Source organism: Haemaphysalis longicornis, unplaced genomic scaffold (assembly GCF_048455015.1).
Source record: "Haemaphysalis longicornis isolate Haplotype H1 unplaced genomic scaffold, Haemaphysalis longicornis Haplotype H1 scaffold_10, whole genome shotgun sequence".
NCBI classification, from domain to species: Eukaryota; Metazoa; Arthropoda; class Arachnida; order Ixodida; family Ixodidae; genus Haemaphysalis; species Haemaphysalis longicornis.
In genome coordinates this window covers 121805716-121832283 of record NW_027526204.1, presented here as the reverse complement: position 1 = coordinate 121832283, position 26568 = coordinate 121805716, and the positions used below count along the sequence as shown (strand labels likewise).

Here is a 26568-nt window from a genome sequence, read left to right as displayed (position 1 = left end):
GCTAAAGAGAACGACTTGAGGCTCGTGCCCAAGAAAGCGCGGTTTCATCGAAATAGCGCACAGGCCAAAAACGTCGTCCGTGGCCATAGCACAAGTGCATGAATTTGGCTTTCAAATGATTCGTCGGCCCCGTAATAATGAGAGTTGGAACCGTCTAACTGCAGCTACTCCGGAAACTTGAAAATATTGCTCAGCGGGATAAAGATTTCGTCCAACGAATGTGCCATCGCCGCCGTCAATGCGCGTCCGCAGAACCCGGACAATCGGCCTTTTCCACGACGAAGACAGCTCCGGTAAAGGTAATTCGAAAAAAACAAAAAACTCATTTTGTGGCTGTTTGGTTCATCGTTGAAAATGACGTCAAATGTTTACATCAAGTGGCCCGTCAGTGGGACTGGTCGAATACACTTGCATACAGATACGCATGTTTTAATATATTTTAACTGCAGGATACAGGGATCCACAAATGCCGCGGTTGGTGTACATTCCAAAAAGTTCCGCAGCCCCCTCCCAAAAGTAATGGAGGCCTTGCTTACAGACACATGCGCTGCTATAGCTCGGGGAAAAGGTACACTCGTTCTTTCGTGACGGAATTTCGTATTTAGAACGTCCGTGGAGACCTCAACGGAGACTACGTTCAGATATGAAATGAGCTCTTTCAAGAAAACGGTCTGGCATTCTTACCGTGTACAGATCAAACAACCTGAGTGCGCATCAACCTAATCGTCTAACCGCGGAGCAATAAATGTCGGGCGTCCAGCAATTTGTTTGCGAAAGGATATTCCGAGATCACCACCTCACAACTTGCTGTCAAAGAACTCTACACGCGTGCTGAAAGCCGCTTCGCTTTGCATCGAGATACGGTGCATACGGACTTCAGTCGTGCAGTCGTCCGAATAGCAGTGGTGTGGAAGGGACAAAGGCGTTATCGCCGCCTGATACAGCTTCCGATAGCGCGACGATAGGGAGTGCTCGTTGGGAGGGAGCGCGTGCAGTCTAGCTTTCACGCCCGTGCCATTGTACCTTCCGTTCCACCCATGTGAACTCACTCCCATTTTGTGCTTTAGGAACGCCTCTGACTGCTTTATACAAGATGCAGCGCGTATCCCAACCGACACATGCGAAATCCAGAAGATCGCGACGAGCCAAGAAGTCTGCAGGCGGAGCGGTCTCCGCGCAAAACGGTGAGTTCACAGCCACAAGTAAACGGAGCATAGAAATATAAATCTATACTTCCTTTCAGAACATGCGTGTACCACTTGTGGAGGCTACATTGTTGTCAACAGTCCGCCCACTGAGGGCGCCCACCTCTTTGTGAAGGAAAGAGACAATAGGCGCCCGGGCATTGCGGTTCCACCTGCCCAGAGGAGAGACGGTGAGTCAGCCGTGCTCAGTGGGCGGACTATTGACAACAATGTAGTCTCTACAGTGGTGCACGCCGCTACCGAAATGAGCTATAGTCTAATGTCTACGCTATGTGTCGGGACAGCCTAAGTTACGTCACTGTTTAGGTGGGCTTTTCCGAACTGCGTGCAATCTCTTCCAACCCTCCCGAGCACAAACATATATCCGCAGTGTATGCGATAGATAGCGTAGCTCGGAAGTCCTCTGGAATTCTGAATACTTGCCAGCACCTGTAAATGCACTGTCGTTACGAGGGAAACTGGAAGTGCGCGCGCCAGAAAAGTTCGTTTCGATGCGGTCGAGGTTAAAAAAAGATTTACGAAGCTTGCACTGTTGGTGCAAGACTGGAGAAACAGCAGAGCTGGCGGCCCTCCTCCCTTCATCGGAGACCCGGCTTTTGCACCTCACATGGATTTCTGAACTTGCCGATCAAAGTTCTCCATGACTGCAAGCCAGGACCGTTTTCTCCGCAGCCCTTCATATCAATCCCGAAGTGGTCCGCGTTAGCACGCGCTAGAACCCGGGGCAACCGGCTTCGAGAACTCAGCGTCTGTAGCGCGAGCTGTCCTGGGCTCCCTATGTGAGGCGCGGACGCACGTAAACTTTTTCTTGTTTTTTTTTGCGAGCTCCTCACATGACGCAAGCCCACGCGCAGGCCTGGAGGACGTCAAGACACCGGACCAAGCTCAGGCTTAAACATATTTCCTGTTAAGAGCAGCTCAGAAAGGCTCAGTTGCGGCAGTGAGGCCTATGCTAGCGGGCGAACGAGCGAACGAGGGAGCAAGCGAGGGAGTGAACGAACGAGCGAACGAATAAACGACTCAGCGAGCGAGAAAGGGAGAGAGCGAACGAGCGAGCGAGGTAGCAAGCCAACGAACGAACGAGCGAACGAAAGAATGAATAGACCGACCGACCGACGGACGGACGGACGGTTGAACGAAAGCTCACGCGAAGTCCAAAGTCAGCGCTACGAATAACCCAAGGGAAATAAGGCGAGCTCCTGGAATGCGATGATAGGTCGATCGGATAGACGCCGGTTGCATAACGCCAGGCACTCAGGTTCAATTTCCACAAAGGAACGCGTTTTAAAGCAAAGCTGTACTACTTTCGTCCAGCGATTTCGCGGAGGATGCGCAAGGTGACCTTTTGCCAGCGACACACCCCTCGAAGCGCATCGCGTGATTCGCCGGCCCCTTTGTCGGCGCTGCGCACAAGGCCCCGTTTTAAGTCGTTCTGCGGCGGTGGCCACGACGGGAGCGGCCACTCAGCTGATCGGCAGCTGACCAAACCCGCAGCCTCCCGTGAATGCGGCGCTGGGTTGTCTCGCACTCGTTTCGCGCCCGGCGAAGAGGAACTGTGCGTTCGCTGCGAGTGAACGCCGCGTTCGCGGCGTTCGCCCGTGCTCTTTCTGTGAGCGTTGCACGCACCCGAACGGCTTTGAGACATGGCCGGCAATACAGCTAAATTAAAGGTTAACCAAGCGAAACCAAGACTCAACCAGACTAAGCCAAGCTTTTGGTTTGCATTTCCAAGGTTAGCCGAGCTAAGCCGCAGCCATTTTTTCTTTCCAATTGGAAGGTTTCTGTTCGCGTTGAACAACTAACGAACGTGTTAAAAAGCTCCGCTGTTGAAACATTCCGGCTACAACTAGACACTTATGTGCTCTAAATGCGAAAAAAACTATGTTTCATTGAATGTCGCTGTATATTCATTACAGTGTTGCTGCACGGCATCAGTGGTGGACTGGCGCATTTGGTACTGCAGAGTTCTGGCTGCAGACGATGTAAACGCATCACACGCCATAGCGGTACGGCATGTACTGCATTGCAGTGCGCGCTTTTGAACGTATCGCAAGAAATTAGATATGTAGGAGCTTTTTGCAGCTTCAGTCGCTGGACGCGGGCTTTTTGACCGAAGCTTTCTATTCCTCACTGATGGCGATGTACTCACGGGAAAACGCACTGCTCGAAAGCGACCTTTAAACAATGGGTTCTCGCATGGGCACATCAATCATACCACACACGTAGAAAATGGTTGGTTTTCACGAGCAAAACACGATACGGTTAGGAATGGAAAACACATTATAATTCTGATAGAATCGCTGATGATGATTATGAGTGTTATATCATCGCATTCGGGTCGCTAAGCGCTTCCTCTGGGTTCGTGGCGCGGGCGTATAGTCTTTGGAATTTGGCTGAGTTGAAGGAAACGTTGGCTTTGGACTTTAGCAGTTGAGATTTTCGACTTTGGGAGCGTGGATTTGGGATGTTCATTTGACTCAGTTTGCACGGAGAAAGCTACGCGCTTTACCCGTGTTTGATTTTATTACTATACTCGGTTACAACTCAAGAACGGCACCACCTCATGTAGTGTATCACTCCGCCAATGCGCCGGACCCGTGACGTCAGTGCGCGCGCGTTTTGAAAGGGGTTTGCTATGAATGCGTGATATCGTCTGTCTTGTCTCACGCAGTTTGTTTGTCGTCACCGGAGTCGTTTATAAGCATATTAGGTCCAAAAAATCACGGGAACGGCTCACGCCATGTTCAAAATATTCCCAGTAACGCCCTACTTGCGCCGTGCGGAGAAACATCCGGCTACGGTGATAAGGCACAGCGGCAACTTCTGGTGCCGTTCTTAAGTTGTCACCGAGTATATATCTAGTAACGCTGGTTTTCTGCCTTTGGTTTGTTTTTGACCGTATTTAAACCTGGCTTGTTTTTGTTCTTGGAGAAAATAATCGTTTCGTGAAACATAGTGCTCGCTCGACAAATGTGGTCACGTAAGACGCCGTTGCTGGCGTCAGTCGGCCAGTGTCGTCTGAGACAAAACCAAAGCGCCGCAGTCCTGTACAGCTAAACCAAGCATAGTGCGCGCAGTACCGACAGCAGTGTGCATTGGTACTTCTATGTTCACGTGTGCTTTCGTAACTTCGACTGTTGGGCCCACCATACTTACTGCTTTAAAAAGAATGCGCCCTAGATTTAAGCGCAAATAGCTCGTCCGACAAGCATATAAGCCCTGCTTAATTTGCGTTTGCTTTTGCCGGCCTCCGCCAATCGCAGAGCTGCTACATATGACTTCATAGGTTCTGTTGCGGGAAAGAGCTAGTGGGTCGCATGGCCATTCCATTTTTAGGGGCGAAGCTCCTCTTTCTCGGGCCCTGCTCCGTCCCTCGTTGCTGCTGTACACGGAACGGCACCACGATGATGATTGTTGCAGGATCCCCCTAGGGATTGTCCAACCAAAGATTGGCCGAATAGGTCAAAACGTTCAGCGCGTTCGTTGCTACCCAACAAGGAGGACAGGAAGAGGAAGTGGTTGTCGTTCGTTGCCTGCGAGCTCAAGACACGTACCGGCGGTACTCCGCACAAGACGCTCTGCAGAAGGCGACGGCCAAGGTGGCTAAAATGTCCCACACCAAATTCGCCAACTTACCCATGGAGATTCTCATCGTCCCAAACAAGCCATACATAATCACCACAAACATCGACGTCGTCGACGGGCTTGTTAACGGAGCGGTGGGAAGTCTCAAGCTTTGCGAGCGAGGAGTGGTGGTCTTGACGCGGCGGCGCCCGGTTTCGATCCCACGACTCTCTGGCCGCGACGGGAAGTACGTGGCGCGATTCCCACTGCGCTACAAACCGAGACGCGAACATGGCTACCAACGCGCCTTATGTCCTTCACTCATTCAGATGGTGCGCGCCGTCAAGAAGACTTATAACAATGTTTCACGGTTTCACCGATAAGCATTTTAGCTTCGCCCCTCTCATCATCATTCACTTCGTGGAGATAGGGGGATTTGTTTTCCTAATTATGTAGCTTATTTGAGCGAAGTTTACGTTAAAAGTGGTGTCAGTGTGATTCTAACGAGACAATCTTTTGAATGAACCAAAGTTGTGTTTTCTCTTCATGGCCCCTTGAAGCTGTACTCACGATTCACGGGCGCAATTTCTGACGTTCTGTTTGCACTGTGTCCAACTGCTTTAATTTTAAAAGATGGGGGCACCAGTTTTACGTTTGTTGGTAGTCTGCGTGTGCACCGCTGTGTGCGTTTCATGGTGCGTCGTGTAAGAGTAGAAAGATCAGGGTTCGTTTTCTCCTTGTAACCGACACGACTGGAAACAACGGGACGGCGATTCAGCTCCTCAAACTCAGAGGTCGGCGAACTCACTCATGAGTCCACTCACTCAGACTCATTTGGACTCAAGCTCACGCGTGAGTTTGACTTTGAGTGAGCAGGAGGCTAGTGTGGCATGGTGAGTTTCAGCTTGAGTGAGTTTGAGCCGAGTGATCCCGACTGAGTTTGAGTCCGATTGAGTTTGAGTACGCCTGAGACCTAGTGAATTGTGAGTCCATTTTGAGTCCTGAGTACATTTTGAGTTTGAGTCCATTTTGAGTTCTGAGTACACTTTGAGTTTGAGTCCATTTTGAGTTCTGAGTACATTTTGAGTTTGAGTCCATTTTGAGTTTGAGTTCATTTTGAGTTCTGAGTACAATTTGAGTTTGAGTCCATTTTGAGTTCTGAGTACATTTTGAGTTGGAGTCCATTTTGAGTTCTGAGTACATTTTGAGTTTGAGTCCATTTTGAGTTGTGAGTGCATTTTGAGTTTGAGTACATTTTGAGTTTGATTAGATATTGAGCTTTGAGTACATTTCGAGTTCTGAGTACATAGGAGTTTTGAGTCCATTTTGGGTTTGAGTACATATGAGTAGCCTAGCAGGCAGCTATGGTTGGCTGTTAAGTTTCATGCGTCAGTGTGGGCTCGGAATTCAGGTTACCTGCGGGTACGGCACCAATCGCGATCTGCATGATCGGTTGGGAGGGAGGGGGTGTCTGATTTTTTTAGTTTCTTGTTGAATTTTCATGGCCATAAGCACTTGCTGTATACCCAATTTTCGCGGCTGGGCACGTGAGTGATAATTGACTGGTGAGGTAATAAAAAAGGGTTGTCTTAACTTTTCCTCCTGACGGATCCACTAAGAGCGTGGGAAAGGGTGTGGGAAAGCACACGGCGGCGCTGGCGTGCTGGTTGTTCGCCTGCTACTGCTAACGGCTTGATATACTAAGGGTCACAAAGGAAGAGGTGAGAGCCGGGGGGAAATGGGGGCGGGGGCTGTCCTTTCTGCTGTTTCAAATGAATTAGCTGAATTGACTAGGCAGCGCCCCTTAAGACAGAATAATGACCACATTAGATTGGGTGAAAAGTAAAACTGATGAGGCTAAGGCGTGTAAGGTATCAAATGAAAGGTTCGGATTAACGGAATCACACGGGGTAAATAAAAAAATGCTTCCTGATTGTAGTCATCAGGCAGTCATAATGAGTCATAGATTGGGTTAAAATTCAAAATGACGCTGCGAGGGCATGTGGGGAATCAAATTCAAGGTCTCTATGTGGGGAACCATTCGGGACGAAAATGAGTTATGGATATATCATGATGTAGTCATGGTAAGTCATAGATTCGGTTAAAATTCAAGTTCACGACGCTAAGGCGTGTGGCGTATCAAATTAAAGGTCTCGATGAGGGTAAGCACGTGCTTCCTGATTATTATCATGACATAGTCAAAATGGCTCATAAATTAGGTTAAAATTCACAATGATGCCACTGTGTGTCCAGGGCATCAAATCACGTTGGGCAAAAATGTGGTAGGGCTATATCATGAGATAGTCATGGTTAGTCATTGATTGGTTTAACATTCAAATTGATTCCGCTAGGATGTGATGGGTATCAAATTAATGGTCTTGATGAGTGGCATCACGTGGGAGAAATACAAAAATGCTTCCTGGTTATAGCCATGAGATTGTCATGGCGAGTCTTATATTGGGGTAAAATTCGAAGTGACCCCGCTAGGACGTGTAGGGTATCAAATTTACGGTCTTGATGAGGGGAATCACGTGGTACAAATAAAAAAAGGCTTCGTAGTTCGAATGATGAGATAGTCATTATGAGTCATAGATTGGGTTAAATTCAAGGTGAGGCCGCTGAAGCATGTGGGGCGTCAAATTGAACTTTCCAGTTAGGGGAATCACGTCGGACTCTTAAATAATGCGTCCTGGTTACAGTCATGAGAGTCATGGTTAGTTTGACTGATATGAATTCTATATGACCCTGCTAGGGTGTGTGGGGTATCAAATTAAAGGTCTCGTCTAGGGGGATCACGTGGGACAAATATAAAAATGCTTTCTGGTTATAATTATGAGGATATAGCAAAACGTATATAGCAAAAGGTACACACTCACACTCACACTCACTCACACTCACTCACTCACACTCACTCACACTCACTCACACTCACTCACACTCACTCACTCACACTCACTCACTCACACTCTCACTCACACTCTCACTCACACTCACACTCACACTCACACTCTCACACTCACTCTCACACACTCACACTCACACTCACACTCTCAATCACACTCTCACTCACACTCACACTCTCACTCTCACACACACACTCACACTCAACTCACGCTCACACTCACCCACACTCACACTCTCACTCACACTCACACTCTCACTCTCACACTCTCATTCTCACTCACACTCACACTCACACTCTCACTCTCACTCACACTACACTCACTCTCACTCACACTCACACTCACACTCTCACTCTCACTCACACTCTCACTCTCACTCTCAATCTCACTCTCACACTCACACTCACACTCACACTCACACTCTCACTCACACTCACACTCACACTCACCCTCTCACTCTCCCTCTCCCTCTCACACTCTCAATCACACTCACACTCACACTCACACTCTCACTCTCACTCTCACTCACACTCACTCTCACTCACACTCACGCTCACACTCACACTCACACTCTCACTCTCACTTTTACTCTCACTCTCACTCTCACTCTCATACTCATACTCATACTCATACTCACACTCACTCTCACTCAAACTCACACTTACACTCACACGCTCACTCTCACTCACACTTTCACTCTCACTCACACTCTCACTCTCACTCACACTCTCACTTTCACTCACACTCTCATACGCACACTCTCACACTCACACTCACTCTGACTCTCACTCTCACTCACTCACACTCTCACTCTCACACTCTCACTCTCACTCTCTCACTGTCTCAATCTCTGTGAGGCCATTTGAGTTCTGAATTCATTTTGAGTTCTCAGCCCATTTTGAGTTCTGAGTTCATTTTGAGTTTTGCGTACATTTTGAGTTTTGAGTCCATTTTGAGTTTGAGTGCATTTTGAGTTTTGAGTACATTTTGAGTTTTGAGTTCACTTTGAGTTTTGAGTCCATTTTGAGTTTTGAGTCCACTTTGAGTTTGAGCCCATTTTGAGTTTGAGTACACTTTGAGTTTGAGTACATTTTGAGTTTTGAGTACATTTTGAGTTTTGAGTACATTTTGAGTTTTGAGTTCACTTTGAGTTTTGAGTCCATTTTGAGTTTTGAGTCCACTTTGAGTTAGAGTCCATTTTGAGTTTGAGTACACTTTGAGTTTGAGTACATTTTGAGTTTTGAGTACATTTTGAGTTTTGAGTCCATATTGAGTTTGAGTACGTTTTGAGTTTGAGTACATTTTGAGTTTTGATTACATTTTGAGTTTGAGTACATTTTGAGTTCTGAGTACATTTTGAGTTTTGAGTCCGAGTGAGTTCTGAGTTTTGCGCTCAATGTGAGTTTGAGTTTGAGTGAGCGCAGATGTGCTGTTCAGCATTGAGTCTGAGTTTGAGTGAGTGGTGATTCGAAAAAAAAATTGTGAGTGAGTTTGAGTGAGCCGCGCCAACTTTGCCGAGGTATGCTCAAACTCAATCCCCAGATTGGGTTTGAGAGTAAATCCATCTAACCCAAATCATTTCTTTGCTTTACTAAAAAATCGTTGTGCAGTCGTTCCTAAATTGCACCGCCATGTTGTTTGGAAAGCTTCCAAGGCGTGCCACTATACTGAATTTTGTTTTATTACTTCTTTTCGATAAGGAAACATCAAGGCTACTCAGGGCTGCAGCACGAAATGTGGCGAGGTGACCGCACTGCTTTAAAATTCTGCAGCAATTCAGAGAATCATCTACTAATGCGTAGCATTCTTATGCCACCTTTTTTTAAATTTCGTTCAACCATTTATCCCCATTTACGCAATTATAACGATTACAGGTGAAACTTTTTCGAAATCGGCATCATTGTGGAAACGCCATTAGCTTACGTTTTGACATTTTCCGTGATTTTCTATAATCTTGCTATTTTCTAGCTTTTCAAAATTTCATTCGGCCAATTATTTCCGTTTACGTTGTTTGCGACTTTGGCGAACTCTGCATTTTTGTGGAAATGCAGGGCGTTACACGCTCCTGTCTGTGGGAGTACTCGGCAAAGAATGCTACGTATTAAAGGGGCTGCGGCTTAGCTCAGCAAAGCCCGATTATGCAAGCGAAAGCTTGCATAACAGGATTTACTTTTACGCAGATGGACCAGTGTCCTCGTTCCCTGCTCTTATCGCGCAACGGCTGAACTGAAGCACTGGCCCTGCTGTTTACGGTGAACAGTTTGAGCGGCGCCCCCTGACTCCTGACGTAAGCTTTGGGACTCGCGGCACGGTCGTCTGCTACACTCCGCTCGTGAGCAGCAGCACTGCCTGTGCTCGAAATCGGCCGTTTTGACGCTTTAGTGCATTAAAAAGCGTATTTTCAGCAATTCAATTAGTTTGCCAGCCTCTGACACCTCTGGATAACTTCAAGCTGTATCGCTTAGAAGTTTGCAACACATGCGTAGAAAGAGAGAACGGCTTTTAAAGCAAAGCTTTACTACTTTCGTCCAGCGGTTTCGCGGAGGATGAGCAAGTTAGCCTTTTGACCGGAGACACACCCCCGACTAAACACCCCTCGAAACACATCGCGTGATTCGCCGCTCCCGCTGTCGGTGCTGCGCACAAGGCCCCGATTTCAGTCGTTCTGAGACTAGCGGAAGCGGCCGCGACGGGAGCGGCCGCTCAGCTGATCGGCACCCGACCAAACCCGCTGCCTACGCATGCTCTGCTGGGGCGTCTCGGGCGGTGTGACTCATTTTGCGCCGCTTTCGTCGAGAATGAAAGCTAGGCCGGGCCTCCTTCTGTGAGCGTTGCACGGGACCGAACGGCTTTGAGCCGTGGACGGCACTACAGCTTACACCAAAGGTTAACCAAGCGAAACCAAGACTCAACCAGACTAATCCAAACTTTCGCTTTGCATATCCAAGATTAGCTGAGCTAAACCTCGTCCATTTTTCTTAAGAGAATCGGTCAGAAGATCGCGTGTAAATAGCCTTTTCTTGCATATTTGCGAGGTTCCGCTTCTCGATAAGTATTTAAAATGCGTAGGCTTCCCTAAAGTATTTTTGAGATGATCTTATGACGATTCAACTGACTGCAATGCTACGCACAAAGAAGCGTGCCTATAATGCCTGAATGCCTAACCAACCTCTCGTTTTCCTTCTTTCTGCAGCCAACGACAACTGCTGGAACAGTCAGCATGGCTGCACATTCACGGGCGACTCCACGTCGCTTGCGCGTCATCTGGAGCAGGAGTGCCGTTTCCACGAGATAACGTGCGCCGTGTGCATCGTTCGGGTTCTGCAGATGGACATTTCTAAGCACTTGTGGCAGGACTGCTTTAAAAGTGCTGAAGCTGCTGGCGGCGCTGCGGCTGTTTCCGTAAGTGCTGGATCATCTTCAAGACCCCTGTCTGCGGCAACAGTATCACCAGGGGACTCGCCATTGACTGTTGGGGACGTGGACCGTGCTTTTAAGCAGCTGAAGGAAATGTTCTCTTCTTTAACCGTGCAGCAGATTGCCATCGTCGAGACCAGAGTGAATGAGCTCTCCGAAAACGTCGCTTCACTTGAAGCGAAGCTGGTAGACGTCGATGCGAGTGAACAGTCCGACACGACAGAAGAGGAGCTCCTGGACTCCGTCATGCCTAAATTGGGAGATATAGAGGAGGAGATCGTGACGCTGCGAACAGCTGTGTGGCAATCCACGGATACGGCAGTGACGATGACAGGGAAGTTGCATGAACAAGTGCGACGTTGCGCGCAGAACGAGAAGCTGAATTTGCTTGTACGGAGTGTGAACGAACTTGAAGAAGACGTCTATCGCAATAATGCCCAGTTGATGCGGAACACGGCTGACATCCAGGATCGCTGCGAACTACTGGCACAGGAATCAACCGTGCATGATTTACAGAGCCAGCTAAAAGGGTTGATAGAAAATTTTTGTTCTTTTGAGTTCAAGTTTAAAGCCGGGGTAGCCCTTATTCTCGTAGTCGTGCGGCCCGACCCATTCGCAGTACTATTTATTCTCGCAGCCGCGGGCTTCGCTCTAAAAGCTTTAATAAATAAAGTGTCAGCACTATGCAATGAAAACGCCCAGCCAAGAACAACACCTAATTTTGACAGACGGGAGCAGCTGACCGGCCAGCGGCAGCGATTCCCGGTCGCACGCCAGGAGATGATGGAGGTGCTTGCACCGCCACCACTGACCGTTCGCGCCGCCTGGCTCGCGCAGTAAGCTTCAGAGTGGTGCTTCGTCGTCTTCGGCGATGCTGATACAGGAGCATAGTCAAACCTAATCCAGAAAATATTTCATGCCGTATTGTGGGGCAATATTTAAGTGGATGTTCGATGAGACACTGGATAAGCGTTTATTGTATACCTTCAGCGGGGAGGCCCATTTGTAGCAACGAATTGAATTGCATCTCAGGCACCCTATACTTCTCCCGGGAGTACGCAGGGGAAGGAGAAGACCGCTCCAAATTATCGTTTCCTGAAGGAGATTAGAAAACCAACGACGCTATGGCTTCACCTATCATCAAATAGTGACATTAGTTAGTTTTGCGGCGGAAGCTATGCACCAACCACTCGCCGTTCCGGTCTATGCTCTCACTGCGCAGGGCAGCCATTTTTCTTCAATTTTACTGTGGAAAAACGCACGAAACAATAAAAGTGATGTGCATCACGGCATCCCGAAGTATTTTTTTTAATTTTAAGCGTGAGCAAATTCCTTAAAGGGATACTGAAGTGAATTTGTCAAGCTCCCGTTTTTGCATGCACTACGTAGACTGGCTCAAATTCACACTTTTCATCGTTTATGCGGTTGATAAGTCGGTAATTATTTTATAGAGCCAGATAGAATAAAATTACGCCCATCTTCCCGCGAGGGAACCCTGATGTGACGCGACTCATCGAGGGGGGCGTTTCCGTTGGGTTGATTCTCTAAATCGCGTGAAACGTTCAGCGTCACGTGCCCGTCGCTTCGCAGCCTTGTCTTCAGTTGAAGGAACGTTGCCATCAGCGTTTGGATTGACGCTGGTACTCGATTGTGTCAAACCACTCGCTGACGGGACTGTTGCTTCCATCGCACTACATCGGAAGAAGCAATGGAGTCGTTGTCGTCAAGCGAAGCACAAGCAAAGCCAAGCGCAGTCAAGCGAACACACTTGACTGAACCGGCGCAGCGCGCTCACCGCTTTATATTCAGCACTTGAAGGAGAGGAGACGAACGGAGGAGAGTTGCGCATGCATAGCGAGAGCAAATGCGAGAGAGAAGCGTCAGCGAAGCGCGCGCAGCTGTTATGATAATGAGACAGAGAGAGAACGTTGCACACAGCTGTTGGCGAGAAGAACGGAGGAGAGTTTGCGCATGCGCAGGTGGTGTGCGGACGCCGCGACAACAACGACAACGGAGGGACATACCCGAGAGCAAGAGATGCGTCGCATCTAAAAACTACCATGCGCGGTTTGCGGCGGCCCTACCAACTAAAGGCTGTGACGTTTGGAGGAGGTGCACCGTGATTGGACGATGTCCAGGGTTAGCAATCAAACAAGTTTTGGTTTAGGTTCTGTAAAACAACATGCTTGACATCCGACCTTATTGTTGGATGGGCATTCTCGATATCTCATTAATCGTCATACCGCCCTTCTGCCATGTTGTCAGCTATAAAATGCCTAAGATAAGCCTCCCAGGACGGCTTGGAATTGTAGCAATCATTATCCGAGGCCTGCGCAGTGGATGAACGCCCTCCGCGTCACCGCAGACGCTCAAATGCCATGCGCTTTTCCCCATATTTGGAGCTTGCCTCACTCATGCCTGTATCGCAAAAAGCGTGTTCGCACCAGGCCAAGGGTATGCTGATTCTGGCCTGTGCCCACTGCCCGCAAGTAGCCGGTGCTTGTGGCAACAGCACGACAACGTGAACTCGCTACTAGAGCACTGCAAGGGCCTCATTTTAAGGCCCGAGCCCGGCCCGAGCCCACTTTGTGAAGCCCGACCCGGGCCCGGGAAATCATAAGTGAGCCTAGCCCGGGCCCGGCACGGGCCCGTCGTTTCAAGCCCAGGCCCGGCCCGGGCCCGGTCATTTATTTTTAAGCCTAGGGAGGGCCCGCGTGTGTGTGACGAGGCCCGGTCTTAGACGCTGAAGAAAATTGTTTATTATATTTGGTCCAGTGTCTTCGTAGCGGAAAGTCAGATGGGGCATCTAGTCTGGAGAGGCACGTCATGAATTGAAACACAAAAAATAAGGGTTTAAACGTGTATACGTAGTTTAGCTTACACCGTCTGCAGTTCCCGCCACATCGGCGTAATAATAGCTCGCATTTTTACACGAGAGACACCACCACTTTTGATGAGCACACTCTTCGCAACTTCACGTGGTTGTCTCGGTCACCAGTTTGTATTGCTGAAATTTCTTGCTCCCCATTTGAATCCACGAGTATGTGCGAGCGTTGAAATATTTTCCCTGCAGTGGTTGTTAAGCGGTGGCGCTTCTCTAGCACGCGAGTTTGACTTCCAGCCACGGCAGCTGCATTTAGATTGGTTCGACATCTAAAACACACGTACATAGACATAGGTGCACAGCTCCAGGGTGTCTTAATTAATTCCTTCCCTGCTAGGGCATTCCTTGTAACCGTATCTTTGATATGTTATACACCAAAATATAAAATCTTGGTGCAGTACATGAAATGTCATTAAAATTACAGTATAGTGACTATCAGACCTACTAAAACACGTTTTTTAAAACAATGCGTACAACTAACATCAAGTAGCGCGTAAAAGTAAATTCAGAATAATCATTTTTATGCTCTTCACGTCGGAACTATTAACGGACGGGCCTATAAATTCAAGCCCGAGCACGGCCCACCGATTATCGACTTCGGGCGACCCGGCCCGGTCCGCGACCCGGCCCGGTCCGCAAGCCGGGTCGGGCCCGGGCCCGTGCAGTTCTCTACTCGCTACCGCGTCAGTGTCACCCTGCGCGCGTTCTGCGAACTCGTTCATGGAACAGTGAACGTTACGGCGCAAAAATGGTGAACTCAGTATAGAAAAGATCGTCCGAAAACGAAAAAAATCGACTTAAGTAAGCGTCCTCCAAAATTCCACAATATCTCACGTCTGGCAATTGCATTGCTTAGACGGAAAAGCGTCCGTATATGCGTAGTCATGCTGCTGACCGCTGTGCTTGTTCACCCAGCGCAAAAAAGTGCTTCCTGCTCCCTAGTTTTACGCTGCACGGTAAAAGTTTCAGTTGATTTTATTTCCTTAGTACCTATATTGACTTCACTGATTTCCCCCGCCTTCACGTGGCTTTAGATTTTCCTACTAGCGTACCAGTCAGCGAAACGTCGCATGTGCACTTTGTGCAGCGCTTGTGTGGAGCGACCTTGACTTGGAGCTTGACACAGTGTACAAACTAACAAACTAAGGAAACGCACATTCTTCCATTCACAAACGTGTCGTGGCTTAGTTTCAACAGGGCCAACAAACTTCGACGACCCGTCGGTGGCCGGCGGACTAAACGCTGGGCCGACTGACTCTGTCGGAAGGTCGGCTAGCCGTGCAGTAGCTCAGTCAAGCCAAGTCATGTCCTCCTGACGTCACACGAAAACGCCACAGAAAATGGGCGAGGATGCAGAGAGGAGGGCAGCATTTTCGAATTGATTTTTCTTCTAAATAAATTCGCGTAAACGCACTCAGAGTGGTCGAAACGTGGCCTATGGGCTTCGGACTACAATTTGCGCTAGTAATCCCGCAATGTTTTCAAATCACTTCGTTTCCCTTTAAAGGTCAAAACACACGTGCAATGAACACACGTTTCCGCAAGCGTTTCTTCCCTCTGCGAAACCGGTCCGCCACCCTTCATGCGGGTTCGTGACTGCTGTCGGAAGGGTTTCCGGAAAAGGAAAAGGCGGGCGGAGGCGCTTCGTTCCCTCTGTATGTCTTTTTTTTTTTTTTTTTGCTTGCGTCCTCATGGGCGCATCGGCGCTCGATGTCCTCGATTGCATAGGGCGAGAGGGCCTGTTGTTGGCATCGCGCCGTTATAGGTAGCATCGCTAGATTTCTACGACTGCCACAGAGGAGCAGCGGCCGCGGCGAGTTTAACACTGAGGGGGACTTAGGTTAATGCGGGATACCCTGCACGTGGCGCCTATGAAAACGCTGAAAGCTCTCAAGGAGTTCAAAAGAGAGTCTTAGCTGTGAAACCACATAAGCAAATCCTTTGGCATATCTTCTACGTGTTGTGTGCATACGAGCCCTCAAGGGGATGGGTCAGTGTTTCCCATTTGGGTGGGCCCACGCAGAGGCAGAGAAAAGAGACACAGGCAGGAAAGGGTAATAGCAGATAACAATGAGTATTATCAATAAGGGTTTAAACGGTGCCGGTTCCCTCACTGGTCCCGAGGACGGGATATAGCGTCGGCGTTCGTCCGGTTCCTTGCTCAGGTAGAAACGTGTCAGGTGGATCGCTGGTCCCGGGCCGTGGAGGCGAAAATCTCCGCCGAAAACCTCCGGGCCACCGTGTGGTCCCTCTTGGCAGCCCACATTGAAACTTTTTATGCACCTCCGCCAAGACCGCCACCGTAGGAGCACCGCGTAACACCCCCTTCCTCCGAGGACTGATAACTCCGCGGCTCGGACTTGAGCTGCCGAATAAAGTTTGCTCTCTCTCTCTCTCTCTCTCTCTCTCTCTCTCTCTCTCTCTCTCTCTCTCTCTCTCTCTCTCTCTCTCTCTCTCTCTCGCTCTCTCTCTCGCTCGAGCGCGCGCGCGCGCAAACTTTCGCCATATGTCGCCGCTGGGGAGCGCCCTTCCCCCCAAATTTTCGCCAGATGCTGCTCTTCCGTTCCGGTCTCATCCGAACGTTACATTTGCGCGGGGGGTTCAAACGCAATTTGCAACATGCTTAGCGGCGGCGACGCGCTGCCACATAACGGCAAGAGTAGAGTGCGTCGTCGTGCATTCGCTGACCGGGATATCACTTCCTGAGACGCAGCAGCTATGCACCGTGACCGAGAAGACTGCAGTTCGCGCTGTGCACAAATTTCACTTTATGGAGTATAATAACCGCCAGTTGCTTTCTGCGCCTGATAACGGCGGAGCTCGCACTCAATCAGCGCAGTAATGAATGAAACAGTCAGTTTTCTGTGTTATTTTTCTGTTGAATTCGATCATCTGACCCACCAGCTTTCTAGGAGGAGGGTGGGCAAAGGTTGTGCGTTGGGTTCTTTGTAATTGAAATGCTTGTACTGCCCTCTTGTGTTGCGGTTACGCCAAACAAATAATCGTTATTTTATTTCCAAACGTAAAAAAAAACAATATACGGTACGTTATTTTTATGCTCCGTTATGCTGACTTGGAAACGGTCAAAACTATTGCTGCTTTCACTAGAAAACAGTTTTAAACCATGCGTCATTCGAGACTGCGCCTGCTGTAACTTCACGGGGATGTCACGGCCCCGACGATCAGTGAAATTTTTTACCCTATTTCACGGCGTCGGCAGCCAAAATTTGCAAGTTGTTATGTAACACCGCGTCACTTTCACGCAGGCTGAAGTAGCCAATGTGTGACGTAACCGTTCCCGCCAACTGTATGTATCAAGCCATTTCTTCTCAGCCAATCATAGAGATGGCTTGATTTACAAGTCATATTGTTGCTTAATAGCAAGGACAGGCCTATTTTGTCATGTCTGCTGCATTTTGTCTAGTTTTTCATTTCCGCCCAAGAATTATGCTCTTTGAGTAGACAGAAACAAGGCGAACTTTGAGACTGAGGCTAGTAAATCTCATGAAATGCCAAAATGACGGAAGCATACACAGCCCCTTTGTCAGCCGGAACCACGTGATCAGAACTGAAAGTCAGTCAGACAAGCCTTCCGGCCAATTCATAGTTCACGGTCAATTTATCAAGTCAAGAATAGGAACCGTGTGCTGAAAGCCGCTTCGCTTTGTATCGAGATACGGCACATGTGGACTTGAGCCAGGTTATTGTCGGAGTAGCAGCGGAGCAGAAATGAGAAAGGCGTTATCGGCGCCTGATATGGCTTTGTATAGCGCGACGATAGCAATTCATCGTTAGAAGCGCGCAGTCTATAGATGTTAAACTGCAGAAGTGCGCTGCCTAACTTAAGGCGAAAAAAACAACAACACAGCAACAGACGAGGTGCGGCGCAAGCCAGCAATTGTTTATTCTCATGAGAAGGGGGTATCTAATGAAAAACCTAAAAAAAGCCCACACAAAAAGTTCAACTCATTGATAAGCGGAAAACGTGACAGGGTATCTATTCCTTCTCCATGGAACCTATTTCACGCGTCGAAAGCTGCATTTTTTTGTTCTTTCGGTTCGTGGCACGTTTTCGTGTCAGGCAGCGCACCTCTGCACTTTAAGAAGTACTGATACGAACTTCTCGTGTTACGTTTTTTTCGCTGCTATGTGTGCCTACCAGCCCACTAATCCTAGAATGACACATTGGACGGTCGAGCGCAGCGTAAACATTCATTTACGGCATCGTTTATTCTTGTCAGTTTCGGTTTCGACGAAACGGACGCCGAGCGGCCGCCATGACAGGAGGACGTATCTGACGTCACCATTCTTGCCGCACCGCTGCCGGTCTGGACACGCGCGCGAGCGAGCGCGCGCCCAGACCGGCCGAGGTCTTCACCCTCCCCATGCGCCCGGGCAGCATGACGTCAGTCGCAAAACCATGACGTGCAACACACGGCGTAGCAGCGCGCGCCAACCGCAGCCAGGGCGTCGGTTACACCACGGGAGCCCTGACGTCGGCAGTTTGGGGCTATACTCGGTGACAACTTAAGAACGGCACCGAAAGTTGCCGCTGTGCCTTATCCCCGTATACCTGGATGTTTCTCCGTGCGGCGCAAGTAGGGCGTTACCAAGAATATTTTGAACATGGCGTGAGCCGTTCCCGTGATTTTTTGGACTTAATATGCTTATAAACGACTCCAGTGATGACAAACAAACTGCGTGAGACAAGGCAGACGATATCACGCATTCATAGCAAACCCCTTTCAAAACGCACGCGCACTGACGTCACGAGACCGGCGCTTTGGCGGAGTGATACACTGCATGAGGTGGTGCCGTTCTTGAGTTGTAACCGAGTATAGTAGCAGATGATGTCATGCTGGCCCGCTCTGGGATTTCTCGTGCGGGCAAAGATTAAAATGGGTTTAAAGTATGCTATTCTGAACGGTTACTGTTGAAACTTTCTGGGAGATATCTCCTGATAAAAAGGAAGCATTTTACATAGTTATCTCATCTTTGAAATTTCGTGTCACTACTCCTTTAAGATGTGGAAACACCACTAACTAGCTCACTTCCATGCGTTGCTGAATTTAAGTGCCGCCTAGCTTTTACGCCCGTGCCACTGTATCCTTCGTTTCACCCAAGCGAACACACTCCCATTTTGTGCTGCACGAACGCCTCTAACTGCTGGAGACAAGGATGCAGCGCGGATCCCAACCGGAGCACGGGGAATCGAAAAGAGCACAAAGGGCCAGATCGTCTTCAGATGGAGCGGTCTCCGCAAACAACGGTGAGTTCGCAGCCACACGTTTACGCGTTTGTGTGAATGTGTCCCCTATGTGTCGGAACAAAAGAATGTGAGTCACCATTTAGGCGATTTCTTCTCAACAGCATGGACATGCTTCTAACCATCCCGCGCACACATGAATACACGCACGCACACACACAGACACACATTTGCGGTGTTTGCTAAAGACAGTACATCTGGGAAGTTCTCGTAAATTCACGTCAGCGTTCATTTTCTTTTGACTGTACTGGTAAACGCACTTCCATTACAAGAACTGGTAGTGCGCGCTGTGTAACAGATCTTTTTTTCGAGCGCACTCGAGGGGACATCATCCCAGCAAACCTAAGCACTTCTTATGAGTTGTGGATGCGAAAGGGTTACCTTCCTATTTTTTAACGCCGCTGAGTGCTCCTTCCCGTTTTGCGCTTCGAGTAGTGTTTTTGAGTTTTGCTGTAAGATATCTGTGGTATGCTGACGGCGATGGCTTTATTTGGCTACTGCCGATGTTTCGGCCCCCTACAATGTACAGGGGGGATTAAAAGAAATACGAACAGCGGAGCGCACGGCCTCCGACGCATGCCGCACCGTCTGGCTGCACTGTCAGTAAACGTCGTGCATGCGTAGTTCTTTCAGATCGTATGAGAGTCGCCGACTGTTATGGGAAATGCTTGATAGAGAAGCGATGGTTGGTCATTTATTTTGAGGCGTCTTTTTATGTTCTGTCACCCCTGAGCAGCCTGTTATTTACTATATTCGGGAGCCAACGCGCAGCAGGCTGATTGCAGCTACCATGACGCCCTTCAACGATCATCCTACTCAGTGGCGACGGAGCGTGAAAACGCGCCTCAAAATAAACGACCGGCGTCGCTTCTTGATCAAGCATTTCCCATAAATGCAGGCCACACTCTCAGACGCTCTCGAAGAAGTGCGCATGCGCGCAGTTTGCTGACTTTGCAGCAAGATGGGACCGCATGCGTACAAGGCTGTGCGCTCCGTTGTTTGCATTTCTTTTAATCGCCCCTGCAGGTGCTTCAGACGCCATAGCGGTACGGCACGTATTGCAGCGCGGAGCGCGCTTTTGATTGCCTGGCAACCAAGGCGGTGTTTAGGAGCCGTTTTGCTGTTACAGACGCCTGACGCTGGCCTTTTCTCTAAATGGTCATGTCACCCTCCACGCCATTTCGGACACTCAAGATGGGGAGTATTACACAATTTCGTGTCTGGACGAACACTCTTCCTTAATTTTTTAATAACGCAGTTTCTAGAGTGCCGTCCGACGGCACACTGGCTCAGTGCTGCCGGCATGACTAGAGTGCTGTCCTACGACATTCGAATATTCAAGACTAGGGTAGCACTGCCCAAGGCGTCTGCTGTTGTACAGTCGCGTGCGATTTGAAGGTAATCGCGCGAGCGTTGACCCACCACGACGATAACGCCCCCGCGCGGCTTGTTTTACTGCGCCTGGTTCCTAGTATACGCATTCGTCTATCCCTCAGTAGCTGCTTATTCGAGCAGCCATCACTCCCGCGACAGAACCAGTAATCCCTTCATTTTTTTTTATCGCGCACGCAGCGACGACGTCCCAGTTGTATCTTACAGCACCTCTCGAAAAGGTGCGCACAAACACATTGTCGGAAATACTGCGCACTTATAACAATGGGTACTAGCGCTGCTCACGATAACCAAGAAGAAAGCGCACACATGATTAGAACCACACAGAAGCACCAAAAAGCGAAAAGGGCGGTTTAGTAGCCGCGGGAGTGATGACTGCTTGCAGGAGCAGCGACTGAGGGAGAGGAGAATGCATAAACTAGGTCCCAGGCGCTGGGAAAAATGCCGCGCGAAGGCGTTAGCGTCTTTATCGGTTTATTAGCGTCTTTAGCAGTGAGCGCATAAAGGTGGTATAGCCTATTATGGCGAATCACTGCTCTGAACTTCCGACAGCTTTCACAATGAGTGGAACGGCTTGAATTTTTTTCATCTGTAAATTGAACCATAACTTATGGTTTAGGTTAGTTTTCGGTGTTTTAAACGATTGATTTGAGTTTGTTAGGCCACGTTATGTTAGTTTAGGTTAAATTACCTTGCTTTACGTTATGTAGAGTGATGTAGCCTAGTGCCAGACGCGGCGATTTCTTACAAAATGTCGGTGAACGTTGATATAGTAGAATGCTTATTTTACCGTCGGACGGCAGTCTAGACACCGTTTTTAATATAGCAGGAGCAGGGGCCAATCGGCGTTCTAGCGCCTTATCACGGTGTCCAGCGGCGAAACAATCGCGCCCATAAAGCCTTATCCTGTGTGCGCGACGTCAGCTACGCTGATTCCTTGAGGGCGATATACACCCCCCCCCCTCCCTCCCAGGGTATCTGCATGAGTTTGTTTACTATAGAAATATAGTTATTTTGAAGCACGGGGCATCCCCAATGCGAATTTGACGTTTTTCTCGTGTCACTTGCCCGGCACGTCCATCAGGAGAGTTTACGCTACTTAGCGGCTTTTGGTGGCTAGCAAAAGTATTTCGCAGATAAGAAAAGTAGGGCTGTGTTGGCCTAAGGAGAAGAGAGTAGCAGACGGCAGTCGCACAGCAGAAGGTTTTATGCGCGTGCGCGTTATCTCCCCTGTTTCGGCGCTGGACACCGTGGCCCTGACACGCCGATCGGTCATCGCTCCCACCGTACTATTAAAAATTTGTGACAGTGAAAATTTTTGTTTCGCACAACCTGTCAAGCTATAATTTACTTATGCGGAAACCTGATTGGCCACCAGAAAGCCTCACATTGCTAACCTTCCGGAATGGGGCCGGGATTAAGTGATTATGGGGCAACTAAGGAAACTGGCGGCTCGCTAAGCAGGTTCTCTCACAGAAGAAAAAAAAAAGGTGCATAAAAAAGGACAGAATGAGGACGCCGAAGATTGCACAGGAATTCGAATGGGGCTTTATTGCGAATACAACAAAATATATGGATAAGCCGTCCAACCGCAGGCTCTCATCGGAACACGCATGAGAGCGTGATAGAAGCCATGCTGACGCACGCCTCACGAAGTGTTAAGATTCGTTTAGATTCAACAATTTCATGCGACAGGCGTGTTTTGCACTTTTTCGATGGAAGAATCCTGCTCCGCCCCTGTCTTCTTTCTTTTCGTGCTTTTTTCTTTGCTAATGTACGAACACGTCCAGTTTTACACGTTGCTCTGACAGAAGCGAAAGACAAAGACGTTCCATGTCGGCCCGAATAATAACAATAATAATTATGCATACATGGTGGCATTCAGTACGCCGAAAAGCCTCCACACACGTCGCGGAATTATATGGCTCTCCTACTTGTGAGAAACTGTGCAGTATGTTTTGTCAGTTCGAGTTAAAACAACCCCTATACTGTTGTCTTCTTTTTTAAAAAAAGCTGATGCATAGCTTCGATTGTGATTTTGCCAACTTCTGTGACTTGTTAGTACACCACTGCCCAACGCGGTAGCAGCGCTGTTCTTGCCGGCGGTAGCAAAATTCGAACGGAGCGTTGTAAGTGCAGAGCACTTTAGGCGCTCGCCTTGTCGTCCTAGCTCGCTCGCTGAACCCAAGTATACAGAGCACCAAGGCGGCGTCCCGGGGTAACGCTGTTGTTCGCGGCGTACCCCAGAGGCTTCGAAAGCCAAGCGGTTTATATAGTCATAAGCGTTCGAAACTCGTGAAACGCTGGCGCTTGTCATACATCTTCCCGTTGTTTAGCGCAAACAAAACTACGCCGACTAGGCAGCAGCGAATGGCCAAACGCCTTGTTTACCGTCAGTCCTCCTAGATGGCTCCACGATACTGCCGAGGACCGCTGTTCGCGTTCGCTTTGTTTTTAACCGGATTTGTAACTGGCTAATTTTGGCTACGGTTTATAGTAATCGTTTCGTGAAAAACTGGGTATGCTCTACAAACATTCACAGAATGTCGCTTATTGCAGCAGTTGCTTAACGCGCCGGGCGGCTGTGCAACTATAAACGGACTAGTTCGCGCAGTACACACGGGTGCTTCTAAGTTTACGTGTGCGTTTGTAACTTCCATTGTTCATCCAACCATTCTTACGGCTATAACAACAATATACATTAAATGTAAGCGCAAGTAGCTCGTTCTGCAAGCTTGTAAGCCCTGCCTAATTTGCGTTTGCCTTGCTGGGCCTCAGCCAATCCCATAGCTACCCATAATACGTCATAGGTTCTAGTGCGGGTAATGAGCTAGTGAGTTGCATGGCCATTCTCTTTCTTCCCTAATTATATAGCTTATTTGAGTGGACTTTGCGTTAAAAGTGATGTTAGTATTAATCTAACGATGCAATCTTAAGAATGAACCAAACTTGTATTTTGTTTTCGTGGTCCGTTTTGCCCCGCCCCGTTGCTTAAAAAGATATACCAAAGTCCGACAGTTCTTGCTTGTTTTGACTTCTCGTAAAGAAGCAAGCAAACATAAAGACTACTTAGGTCCACAGCAACGAATGGGTGTGGTGACTACGCTGCATAAAAACAGGCCACAAACATTTTTGGGAGTTTAACGCGCCGAGGCTACATATGGACGGGTATGCGTGCTGTAGTGGAGGGCTGCGGGTTAATAATTTGGCCCACCTCAGGATCTTTATCGTTCGCTGAAATCTCGACACACGGGCATTGTTGCTTTTCGCCTCCGTCCAAAATAATCTCTGCCCACAGTGGCCTAACCAGCCTCCCGTTTTCATTCTTCCTGCAGCCAACGTCAACTGCTGGAACAGTCGGCATGGCTGCACATTCACTGGCAACTCCACGTCGCTTGCGCGGCATCTGGAGCAGGAGTGCCGTTTCAACGAGATAACGTGCGCAGTGTGTCATGTTCGAGTACTGCAGATGGAAATGTCTAAGCACTTGTGGCAGGACTGCTCTGAAAGTTCTCAAGCCGTTGGGAACAGTACGGCTGCCTCCGTAAGTGCCGGACCAGCTTCAAGACTCCTGCCTACGGCAACAGTATCACCAGAGGACTCGCCATTGAGTGTTGGGGACGTGGACTGTGCTTTTAACCAGCTGAAGGAAATGCTCTCTGCTTCAACAGCTCATCAGATTGCCGTCATCGAGACCAGCGTGAATGAGCTCTCCGAAGCCGTAGCTTCACTCGGAGAAAATCTGGTAAACGTCGATGAAAGCGAACAGCCGGACACGGCAGACACGACAGAGATCGCGCTCCTGGACCCCGTCGTGGCTAAAATGGGCGATATATCGGAGCAGATCGTCGCGCTCCGAACCGCTGTGTTACAATCCACGGATACGGCAGTGAAAGTAACAACGCAATTGCAGGAACAATTGGGACGCTGTGCACAGAAGGAGCAGCTGAATGGGCTTGAATCAAAGGTGGATAAAATTGCAGAATTAGTTCTTCGCAGTCATGCTCAGATTATGATGTATACGGCTCACATCAAGACTCGCTGCGAAATACTGGCAAGGGAATCAACCGTGGTTGGTTTACGAAGGGAGCTTAAAGGGTTGATAGGGGAACTTCTCTCTGTTGTGGGGGATTCCTTAGACGAGACGTCGGAGGGGATACAACAATTTTGCTCGTTCTTCGAGGAATTCCGCGAGGATGAACGGAACACGAAAATCGGGGTCACCCTTATTCTCGCAGTCGTAGCTTTCATCATATTCGCTAAATTCATCTTGAAGCTTTGGTGAAATACCGCAACTAATGCAACTGTAAGTTCGGCGCACCGTTGATGCCGTGCCATCGGGTAAATATGTCAGCGGATTCGGCATTTCAGACGCTGGCTATGGCGGTTAGAGTACTTTCAGCGACAAGGACCCACTTGTAGCAACAAATTACATTACAGCTCACGTACCGTACTTCTCCCTGGAGTGCGCAGGTGGGAGCAAACCCCCCTCCCGAAATTTTTGTTTCCGGAAGTGGTACAGGAAACATACGAGGCCGCTGACTCCACCTTTCATCGAGGAGTGAAAATCATTAATTAGCTTTGTGCCGGAAGCTCTGCGCCGACCACATGCGGTTTCGGTCTATGCTGCCAGTGCGTGGGGCAGCCAATTGGCTATTTTACTGTGCAAAAAAAGACTCTAAACAATAAAAGCCGTCAATTACGCCATTCCGAAGTTCTCTATATTTGGAGTTAATGATTTCGTTGCTTTGGCTTCTTTTTTTCGCTTTTTCCTTTCTTTGCTCTGCTTTCGTGTTTTTCCTTTCCCGCTTTTTCGGGAGGCCTACTCCCCCTTCCCGCTCCCCCCGCCAAAAAAAAAAAATCAATAAAATTCCGCGCACGCTAGTGCGCACGCTTTTTTTATTTCGATAGTATGCCTTATGGAGTAAAGCCTACATTACAAGTACAGTTGAACCTCGTTGTAACAAGCACCGATACAGCGAATTATCGTCTATAGCGAACTAAATACGATCTTTGGTTGGTCACGCTATATTGCAATGTAACTTATTATTTTATGACGACACTGAAACCGCGAGCCGCGCGCGATGTCGGATATAACGAAGAAATATTTCACCAGAAGGCTGTGAAGCTACGTGTAAAAACCCACCTGCTGCGGTGGCTCAGTGGCTAAGGCGTTGCGCTGCTGAGCACGAGGTCGCGGGTTCGATTTCCGGTCGCGGCGGCGGCTTTTCTGATGGAGGTGAGAAGCAAAAACGCCCGTGTTTACGAGATTTCGGCGCACGCTAAAGATCCCCAGGTGGTCAAATTAATCTGGAGCCTTGCATTACGGCGCGCCTCATCGCCTGCGTTCCGTCGGCGCGTTAAACCCTACAATCAATCCCCTGTAAAAACCGTCCGGCATCCGAAACTGCTGAAGTATAAAGGCCCTTTTGTTCGTGGACACTGTGGAAAGCTCCATCCTGCTCAGTGCTGTGAGTAGCCACCAGATGAAGATCTCATCCTTCATAAAATAAATAAAGACGCAGGCCTGTTTTGTCAAGTGAACCTTGTTTTGTTTTAATTTCACGTACTCGTGTTCCGGCTCATTCAGCTTGAAATGCAACAAGGAGAAAGGTAAGGGTTACCTTGTTCATAGTGAGTTTAAAGCCTCAAAAATGAATGTTTGTATCAAGTAGTTTTGCGCTAGCCAGATTGTCAATTTGTTACAGCCGATTTTCACCTCTACTGTTAGAAGGAATATTGGATATAACGAACTAATTTGCTGTCCCAATACTATTTCGTTATATCGAGGTTGGACTGTATATGGTAACTCCCGTTTCGCGGAGGCACGCAAGGAGGGTGTGGTGGTGCTGTCTCCAAAGCACCGATGCAGGTCAGGTGGTAGGTATACTTTCCCAGCTCCGAGCAGACTGTCCCTCCTCCGTGAGTGCATCAATA

General features: G+C 48.8%; 1 protein-coding gene across 3 annotated transcripts; it reads left to right on the top strand.

Moving 5' to 3' along the window:
* The first annotated feature begins 637 nt into the window (after nucleotides 1–637).
* LOC144159194 (uncharacterized) lies at nucleotides 638–26171 on the top strand. Of its 3 annotated transcripts, none has more exons than XM_077690527.1 (2): nucleotides 638–1184; nucleotides 23967–26171. In XM_077690527.1, exons 1-2 carry the CDS (start codon nucleotides 1094–1096, stop codon nucleotides 24914–24916), a joined length of 1041 nt encoding a protein of 346 aa, XP_077546653.1. In that variant the 5' UTR covers nucleotides 638–1093; the 3' UTR covers nucleotides 24917–26171. The 3 variants fall into 3 exon arrangements, with proteins under 3 accessions (XP_077546653.1, XP_077546651.1, XP_077546652.1); XM_077690525.1 differs by lacking the exon at nucleotides 23967–26171 and adding an exon at nucleotides 10866–12381 and having other exon boundaries at nucleotides 977–1184; XM_077690526.1 differs by lacking the exon at nucleotides 638–1184 and adding an exon at nucleotides 18796–19242 and having other exon boundaries at nucleotides 23967–25401.
* The last annotated feature ends 397 nt before the right edge of the window (nucleotides 26172–26568 follow it).